The sequence below is a fragment of the Aquila chrysaetos genome, chromosome 3 (assembly GCF_900496995.4).
Source record: "Aquila chrysaetos chrysaetos chromosome 3, bAquChr1.4, whole genome shotgun sequence".
Classification (NCBI taxonomy): Eukaryota; Metazoa; Chordata; class Aves; order Accipitriformes; family Accipitridae; genus Aquila; species Aquila chrysaetos.
In genome coordinates, this window is record NC_044006.1 from 40,641,028 (window position 1) to 40,650,438 (window position 9,411).

The 9,411-nt window shown below is 50.8% G+C and overlaps 1 protein-coding gene across 1 annotated transcript; it reads left to right on the top strand.

Annotated features, from left to right (window-relative positions):
• The first annotated feature begins 1,035 nt into the window (after nt 1-1,035).
• Nucleotides 1,036-6,046, top strand: TRIL (TLR4 interactor with leucine rich repeats). Its single transcript, XM_030010251.1, is given in 5 exon segments — nt 1,036-2,569; nt 2,571-2,624; nt 2,626-2,832; nt 2,834-3,858; nt 3,889-6,046. Coding segments are annotated over 4 exon segments (2,301 nt in total). The 5' UTR covers nt 1,036-1,414; the 3' UTR covers nt 3,719-3,858; nt 3,889-6,046.
• The last annotated feature ends 3,365 nt before the right edge of the window (nt 6,047-9,411 follow it).

The following is a 9,411-nucleotide window of genomic DNA, read 5'->3' on the forward strand; positions in this document are numbered from 1 at the left end:
GCATGGCATGGCTTGTACTCTGCTTCAGTCCAGAAGTGTATGCAAAGTGTATTCAGTTGGATACTATTTCAGCTAATGACACACTTTCCAATGTATTTATTAAATTTGCAATGTGATATTTTGGGCATTATCTTCCTTCTCTCGTCATCCTTGACAGCCCCACGTAGCCTTCATATCTAGGCATTTCTTCCTGCCCTTAGACACTTATTTACCCCACTGGCAATATTTTAGGAAAACAAAAACTGCTAACAGGGAAGAAAGGCAAGTCATTGAATGTATGGGTACACAGTCTAATTTGTTTTCAGTATGCTTTCCAACACGCTCCTTTCAGTCTGAAGTTGTGTGCTGCTGAGAGAGTAGGTTCTTCAAAATGGGATTTATTTTAAAGAGCATCTTAATCACCCTGACGAGCACCCCGTAGAGCCAGAGCTATGTTCAACTGCATCTTCACTGGCAGCTTTGTCAGGAACCTACCGGGCAGGATAGTGCGGAGAAAGAATGAAAATTCATTCTTTGATGTACTATAGGTGGCTTGGTCCTCTGATTGCCATTTGCTTAAAACAAAACAAAGTCCTTAATCTGTGGCAAACCGTAAGTATTGCTTTTGGCAGGTTTCTAAAACACAAGCAAAAAAAAAAAAGAAGGGGGGGGCAGACGACAACTAGTTTATTTCTGTTCCCTTCCCCCTCCCCGATGCGCAGCTCTATCTGCAGCCCATGTGGCTGGGAGGCAGCCACAGCCGGTTCCAATTCCTACTTTCCCACTTTGCGCCCCTACTCGCTGCCGGGGCTGAGCCGAGCCAGGACCGGTCGCGGGCTTCCTTCCCCCCCCCCCCCCCCGCCGCGCCGTCCTCCCTCTCCCCCGCTCCATCCGATCCTCCGGTCCCCCAGGGCACAGTGTGGGAAGTACGAATTTCCGCTGAGTTTTCTCGGCAAGTTTCGGAGCTCGTCTTTCTCCAGCAACCCGCTCCGCCCGCCGCTCCCCCCCCCGCCCGCCCCGCTCCCCGCCCCGCCCGCCCCCTCCGCCCCTGGGAGAGCCGGCGGAGCAGCGGGCAGCCGCGCCGCTCCGCAGCCCGCCCGCATCCCCGCCCGCCCCCCGCGGCAGCGGCAGCACCGGCCCCGCCACCGCCGAACCTGCGGTCTGGTCAGCGGGCCGCGAGGGGCGGCAGAGCCCGGGCGGCGGCGGCGGCAGCCTGCAGCCCTCCCGGCCGCTCCGCGCCCCCGGCCGGCTCGGGCGAGCCCATGGTGCCGGGCACCGCGACCCGCAGCCGCCGCCGCGCCCGCCTGCCCGGCGCGGAGCTCGGCCCGGCGCGCAGCTGAGGAGGGGGCCGATCAGCAGCCGCGGAGGAGGAGCGGGGGGGGATGCCGTTGAGACACAAAGCCGGAGGGGGAAGCAGCCCACGGCTCGTCCCGGGATGGGGGCGCCGCGCCGGGTCCGCCTGATGGTGCTGCCGCGGGTGCTCTGGGGCTCCATCCCCCTCTTCCTCATGCTGCTGCCCGCAGCCGAGCCCATCTGCCCCGAGCCATGCGACTGCCAGCAGCACCAGCACCTCCTCTGCACCAACCGGGGCCTGCGCTCAGTGCCCAAGGCTGCCGAGCCCCAGGATATCCTCACCTACAGCCTCGGGGGCAACTTCATTGCCAACATCTCCGCCTTTGACTTCCATCGCCTGGCAGGGCTCCAGCGCCTGGACCTGCAGTACAACCGGATCCGCTCCCTGCATCCCAAGGCCTTTGAGCGCCTGGGTCGGCTGGAGGAGCTCTACCTGGGCAACAACCTGCTGCTGGCGCTGGCCCCCGGCACCCTCAGCGCCCTGGCCAAGCTGCGCATCCTCTATGTGAACGCCAACGAGATCGGCCGCCTCAGCGCCGCCTCCTTCTCTGGCCTCGGCAGCCTTGTCAAGCTGCGCCTGGACGGCAACGAGCTGGGCTCGCTGGGCGACTCCACTTTCTCAGGGCTGCCGAATTTACTCTACCTGCACCTGGAGTCCAACCGCATCCGCTGGCTGAGCCGTGGTGCCTTCACCGGCCTGGCTAAGCTGCGCTTCCTCGACCTCTCAGGGAACCAGCAGAGTTCCCTTCGCCACCCAGACATCTTCGGGCCGCTGCGCTCCCTCCACACCCTGCTGCTGGCCAGCAACAGCCTGCAGCAGCTGACGGGGGGGCTCTTCCAGCACCTGCCCAGCTTGGCGAAGCTCTCGCTCAGTGGCAACCGCCTGGCTCACCTGGCCCCGGATGCCTTCACGGGGCTGGGTTCGCTGAAGGAGCTGCGCCTGGAGGGAAACCTGCTGAGCCACCTGCCTGCTGCCCTGCTGGAGCCTCTGAGCAGCCTGGAGGCGCTGGATCTGAGTCGCAACGCGCTGACCGCCCTGCACCCTGCCACCTTCGGCCGCCTCAGCCGCTTGCGGGAGCTCAGCCTGCGAGACAACGCGCTGGCCACCCTCCCCGGCGAGCTCTTTGCCTCCAGTCCGGCCCTCTACCGCCTGGAGCTGGAGGGGAACGCCTGGAGCTGCGACTGCCGCCTCCGCGGCCTCAAGCACTGGCTGGGGGCCTGGCACTCCCAGGGCCGCCCTGCTCACCGTCTTCGTGCAGTGCCGCCTGCCACCCACCCTGGCCGGCAAGTACCCTCGACTACCTGCAGGACGCCCAGCTGCCGCCGCCGCAAGACGGCGGCGCCTGCCACGACGGTGCCTCTCCCCCCTCCGCGTCCCCCCCGCCGGCGGCCGAGGAGCAACGCCGGCCGCCGCCGGCCGCCGAGGGGCTCGGCAGCAACAGCAGCGGCGGCGCTGAGCTGCCCCGCGGGCCGCCGGGGCCGCCGCCGCCGTCCGCCTCCCACCGCCCGCCTGCTGGGGGCGCCCGAGGGCGCGGCGGCGGCGCCCAGCCCCACGCCGCCGCTGCCCGCCCGCCCGGCGGTCTCCGGGCCGGCGCCGCCCAGCGCGGCGTGGCCCCGGCGGGCCGGCAAGCCCCGCTCGGCGCCGGCCGCCGGGGTCCCGCCGCTGGTGTCCGACCCGTGCGACTTCAACAAGCTGTTCCTCTGCAACCTGTCGGTGGAGGCGGTGGGCTCCAGCTCGGTGACGGTGCGCTGGGCCGTGCGGCCGCACCGCAGCCCCCGCTTGCTGGGGCCGGCGCGGTTCCGCCTCCTCTTCGACCGCTTCGGGGCCGCCGTCAAGTTCCAGCGCTTCGTCTACCTGCCGGAGCGCGGGGAGCCGGCCGCCACCCTGCGGGAGCTCCGCCCGGACACCCCCTACCTCGTCTGCGTCGAGGGCGTCCTCGGCGGCCGCGTGTGCCCGGTGGCGCCGCGGGACCACTGCGCCGGGCTGGTCACCCTGCCCGAGGGCGGCGCGGCGGCGGGCGGGCCCCGCGGCCCCGACCAGCAGCTCCTCGTCCTGGTGCTGCTGGCGGTGAACGCCCTGCTGCTCTTCGCGGCGCTGGCCGCCTGGGCCTCCCGCCTGCTGCGGAAGAAGGTGCTGGGGCGGCGGCGGCGGAAGGCGGCCCCCGTCCACGTCCGCCAGCTCTACTCCACCCGCCGGCCCCTCCGCTCCATGGGCACCGGCGTCTCCGCCGACTTCTCGGGCTTCCAGTCGCACCGGCCGCCCCGCGGCGCCGCCTGCGCCCTCAGCGAGGCCGACCTCATCGAGTTCCCCTGCGAGCGCTTCATGGACAGCGGCGGCGGCGGCCGCCACGGCGACGACCACCTGCTGCAGCGGTTCGCCGACTGAGCCCGCCAAACTACAGCTCCCGGCAGGCCCCGCGGGGGAGGCGGGCGCCGCCCTGCGGCGAGGCCCGCTGGGAGCTGTAGTCAGCGCGGCGAGGGGAGGCGGCCGTTGGTCTGTGAGGGGCTGGCGCGGGGCCCCGCCGGGTCGCGGCCCCCCCCCCCCCCGCGGCGGAGGGAGCTGTGGTGCAGTGGCTGCCTTCAGCCGCCCTTTACTGCAGGACGGGGCCGATGCCATCTGTGAGACGGGCTTGCTCGGTCACCTTTGCGAGGAGGTCACTGTTTTCTCAGAAATCGTCGCTAGCCCCAGCGAAAGCCCCGACTGGCGGGAACCGTTCCTTGCCATGAGGAGAGCAAAACGGCGGGAGCTACTGCAAACAGCAGCTGGTGCCTCCCTTACGCGAACTCAGAGCCGTGAATTTAAGCGTGGTATCTTGCAGGTGGTTTTCTCAGACTGCAGCAGGGAACAACAGTTAGAGTGAGCGGCCCGGCCCTGCGCGAGGATGCTTTGAACAGACCTTTTCAAGGCACCAGCCCTTCCTCGTCAAAAATTTGGACTGAGGGTTGTCTCTTAGTGTTACTGTTGAAATGGGTGCAACCTGCGAGTCGTCTAGAGGGCTGGAAATGTATGTTTTGCGCTGGACAGTTTGAAGGCTGTGCCATTTTAAGTCAAACTGAATGTGAGGCGATTTAACGTGCGTGAGTGTGTTTCCATACTTTTTTGTAAATGGGAAACAGTGCAGCTGGTTAGTTTTACAGGAATATATTGCTGACACCACTAGGAAAAAACTAACAGAGTTTTGTAATATGTTTACAAATGAGCTATTTTTAAATTGGTTTGGAATAAATACTGCTTGGTACTTGTACACATTAACGTGTGCTGTAGTTGTCTGTGTCCATGATGGTCAGTATGTCACTGACCCTCACGTAATCCATCTTCATTTCTAAATGGGTGGATGCAGAGGTGAACTGTTGATGGATAAATAATATTGGTGCCTTTCTTCAGAAACAATAATAGGTGAGAATATTTCAGGAATGTGAAACAGTCTTTATCCTAACAGGCAATTCTCTCTTAGCCTTAGCCTACTAAAGTTAGAAGCTTTATGTACCTCACTGTGAAATAAAACATTTTGGTATATTAATCTAGATTCTGTGTTTTGTGTAGCTGAGTGAGTAATGCTAAAGTTAAACCCTTTTGCAGTAGTATATGATGTTTGAGTTGGTTTTGTTTTGTTTTTTTTTTTTAATTTGAATTTTGCTTTTGGTTTTAGAGCAATGCTAATCATTTTATGATCAGTTGCTCTCTACTTTCTCAGACTTTTACTTTCCTAAATATTTACAGAATGTGGTTCTGTTACTATGAAATATGGTGGTTTAGTTTACATTAATAATTCTCTCTGTGTGGCCTGGAAATGAGCTAATTAAAAAGGTCCAAACTGGGGTTACACTTTAAATGCAAATGTTTTAGATGGAGTTTGGTAAATTGTTGAGACCATTGATACTACTTCTGCTGCTTTGAATTTAATGTGCAACCTCAGATGAACTCTTGTGGAACTGAATAGCTTGAAGGAAGTGTTAGTGGACTATGGAGACATTCGTCTCAATATCATGCATTCAGTGCTTACCTGAGGTGTTCATGGCTACAAGTTGTTTATTATCATAATTGCAAGTAAGCGATTTGGGTTTTTTTTTCCTTCTCCCCCCCCCCCTTTTTTTTTCCTTCCTTCAGATGAGCAAGTGTTTGCAAAAGACACCATAGTAACTGGTACCTTCAATTGGAGTTCAGTGATTGAATGGAGAGAAAAGACTTTATGTTCTGAGGGAATTTTGTTCAATCTCTAAATTCAAATGGGAGAAAAGGAGAGACTGTAGAGGTCGTTTGCCTTAATCTTTGCCTTTTAAATGTAGAAAAAAATCAAAGTCTTGATTCTTGAGTGAGTAGCAGTGAGTCCTTTGGGATTTCATGTTGACAGGCAGTAGTTTTCATGATTATCAGGGGCCAAACTTGATTGTCAGTGTATAGATTAAAATTTGTAACTCTTATAGACACAATGATGAATGGAATTAAAACTGAAGGAATGCAGGATCAGGTTTTATTTTTTGTTAAGAATCTTAAATTTCTGTTCTTTTGGACACCTGGGTGCTTTTGGCCACTTACGATTGACTGTGGAATACACCACTGTTTGTTGTTAGAAATGCAGTGGGGATTATTGAGTAAAGCTGTGTATCACACTAACATTAGCTCTATCACTGGATATTCTTCCAATGGGAGATGCATAGATGCTGTACATGGTTATAATCAATTATGTCAATAAATCCATTTGCTGAAAGAAAATTGCTGTCTTAGATTGTATCTCATAATGCATCACTTCAATCATAGACTGGCTGTAACTTCTTCATATTACTAGCACTGCTGTTTCTTAGGACTGCAGAGGGTGCCTCATCGTTCGATCTGTCATGTCTTTTCACCACACATTATGTTTTCTATTTTGGTTGTGATATGTTTGGATAGTACAAACACTAAAATAATTAAAATCGTCGGTTCTGAAACAGGTAGACCACTGTCCCAAACAGGTAGACCACTGTACCAAGGTAGACTAATAAGGTGCTGTGAACTAATGACCCTTTATAAGCTGAATAAGAAATAATGATTGTTTGGGATAATACAAATATTTTATGCTCATTGGAAGTTACAATTCAGAGGTTTTTCAGCATTACCAGGCTAATGGTATCAATATATCATGTTGAACATATACATGTTGTTCTAATTAAGAATTCACTGATTCTTTTTGAATTTATACAAACTTCTGGAGAATTGCTAAAAAGAAATGTAAATGGCTCTGTTCCAGCCTAGGAGAAGTAGATACATAGATCTACACAACAACAACAAAAGATGGTTAACAGAATGAAGTTGGTGACTTCTTAAAAGTCACAAGTTCTGTAACTGTAGGAATACTTAGCCTTTGTGTGCAGCTGTTACTTGCAGCTTCTTTGCCGGGGCAGGGGGAAGCTGTACTGGCAGGTGGTTGAGGAAAGAAATGTCAGTGACATTCAATTTACCAATAGTAAAGTATTGATATGTATTCGGGTCTTTTTTAAAGTAAATGTCTTTCTAAAGAATGACTGTAAAAACAGCCCTTTCTAAATGGATGAATCTGCCATCAATTTGTGCTCAAAATGTTTGTCCTTCTAGCAGAAGTAGAGTTTTACTGCCCTGTCCTCTCCTGGAATCCACGCAGCTTGGGGAAGAGTGAACTGAGCGCTGTTCTCCTGCTGAGTAATTACCAAGCATGTTATCTATCAAAGACTGAAAAATCACCAAAATATTGTCCCATCAAATTAAGTGGCCTACTGCTGGGGGGTCTGCAAAAGGTACCAGGGCTTCCCTGGTGGCGGCAGTGCTTGGTCCGGCAGCCTCTGCCCACCTCCTGTTCCCCACCCCAGCCCCTGACCCTTTGCTGCAGCCAGCTGGCACAGTTGTTTGTGCAGCTGGAAGGTGAACTGCAAAATTGATCCTCCTGGAAAATAACCTTTCCTAGTACCTCCCCTCTCCCCTATTTTTCAGCCAGCTCAGTTTCTTTGGTTCTGTTCAACTCGCACAAGTATTGGAAGTGGCAAAATATGGGGGTGCAGTGCAGAGGCAGGAAAAGACAAAGATGGGAAGCTGCTTAAACAATCTCAAGTAGTCTTGACATCCAGTTTGTCCGCAGTCTAAGAAAATCTGTACTGTTTACGTTAGATAAAAATCCTATGTAGAGGATATACCTTTACTAGAAAATCATTAATGAGCTGCAAAACTGAAAATGCTTAAAACTTCTCTATGAGATCCTAGAAACATGGATGTTACACAGGGCTAGAGAGAAATAATCTGAAGAGAACAGGGCTGTAATGGTGTCAGTAAAGGTCTATGTGTGCATGAAAAACCCTTGTTGAAAAGCACCGCTTGACTATCAGAGCCTGTGTTAACACAGTTGGATTTATAAAAGTACTGATTTCTCTATGCAGTGCTATCTTTAGTTTTCACAATGCACTGCAAATGCCACATTTTAAAATACTGTCATCATTTGAACCATGTTATTACCCTTACAAGAAGGCACATGGTAAATTATATATGTCTCTTGTGCCTTTTCCTTTCTGCTCTTTACTGAGAGAGATTTGGAACATGAGGAATTGGGAGGAAAAAAAGAGTCTACTCCAGTTCCATAAGGATATTTATTTAACTAGTAAACTGACATTTGGATTGTAGTGGATGAGTCCACAAAAAATCATTTGTTTTCATGACAGTGTATGTATTTGCAGAAAACTCCTTTAGTGAGCAAGAGAAATACTACTTCATTTCCAAAAACCTGGCTGCTGACAATAATTCATGTTTCTCTGGCCACCAAGGGTGTGCATATGTTGTGTGAGGTCCACAAGTGAAGCTTTGGTTTAAAAAATTATTTTTAAAATCAAATCAGCCAAATTATGTGTACACAGTGATGTACTTGATTTTTCATCTGGGCAACTCTTTTGAGATGAGTTGCTATATAAACATTGATCTATAATCTGATATTTGTTAAGTGGGGACTAAATGTAAGGAAACCATGTGTGTGCTGGACGCTGGATTTGTTCTTTTTGCTCCATGCTAAATATAGCACAGTTTTGGCAGCCTGTCCGAATACTGCTGTTGTGTTTTTCTCCATAGAAAGTTGAGTTTTCTCAAGAGCATGCTTTAATTCCCATAGAAATCAAATTCCCATAGAAAAATAGTCAATTGTCTTTAAACACAAATATTTACCTTAATATCATTGTACATGAGTTTATTTATGTAGATGCTCCTTGATATGTTTTTTTTTAAATAAATCTATATCTCATTTGTTTTTACCAACAAGGCTGTAAGAATTAAAATTAATAATACAGTATGAATAAATAGCTGGAAGAAAACTACCTAAAAACATAATAGAGATATTTACAAACAAAGAAGATCCTGACACTTTGAAGAGAATTTATCACTATTTATAGTGTGATGCATATCTCATTTGTTGTTGGATTTTTAAAGGTACATTTATTTTTAATTTGATAATCTATGTGTAATAATCTTATGTCATAGAAATAAACTATTTTGTCCAGGGATGGGGAGGTCCCCACGTAAATAAATCTTAAAAGCTATTGAGTGCTACAAAGAAAATTGGGGTACTGTTTAAAGTATTAATTCTTACTAAAGTATTACCTGTATTTTCATTGCAAAGCCCATGTGAAGTTGCTGCCAGGCAGAGCAGTCCTTAGCTAATACATTAAATGGTGTCTCTTGATTTCAGATAGATAGGTGTAATCCTATTCCTTACTTTAGCAAAGTTTTTTTTAATGTTCAGACAAACATATTCTCAAATCACGTTTAATTTTTTTTTTTCAAAATATTTCAATTTTTTGTACATTCATTATTTCAAAATACTTTACCGCTCTTCGGAGATCCAGCCATGTGGAACCTGTACCGAGAGAGAATGTGAACAAACATTAGAGCAATCTGTCAGTCAACATATGGATACCACTTTGTAATATAGCAACTGCTCAGAGGTTGTGAAGTGAGCGTTCTATTTTTTATAATCTTGTGAGAATGAACGACTAACAAAACATTCATGCAGGGCCACAGCTGTGCCTTCTAGCTATGGAAAATGTATTACTATAATATAGCACCTTATGCATCAGTCTAGTCTAGCCTAG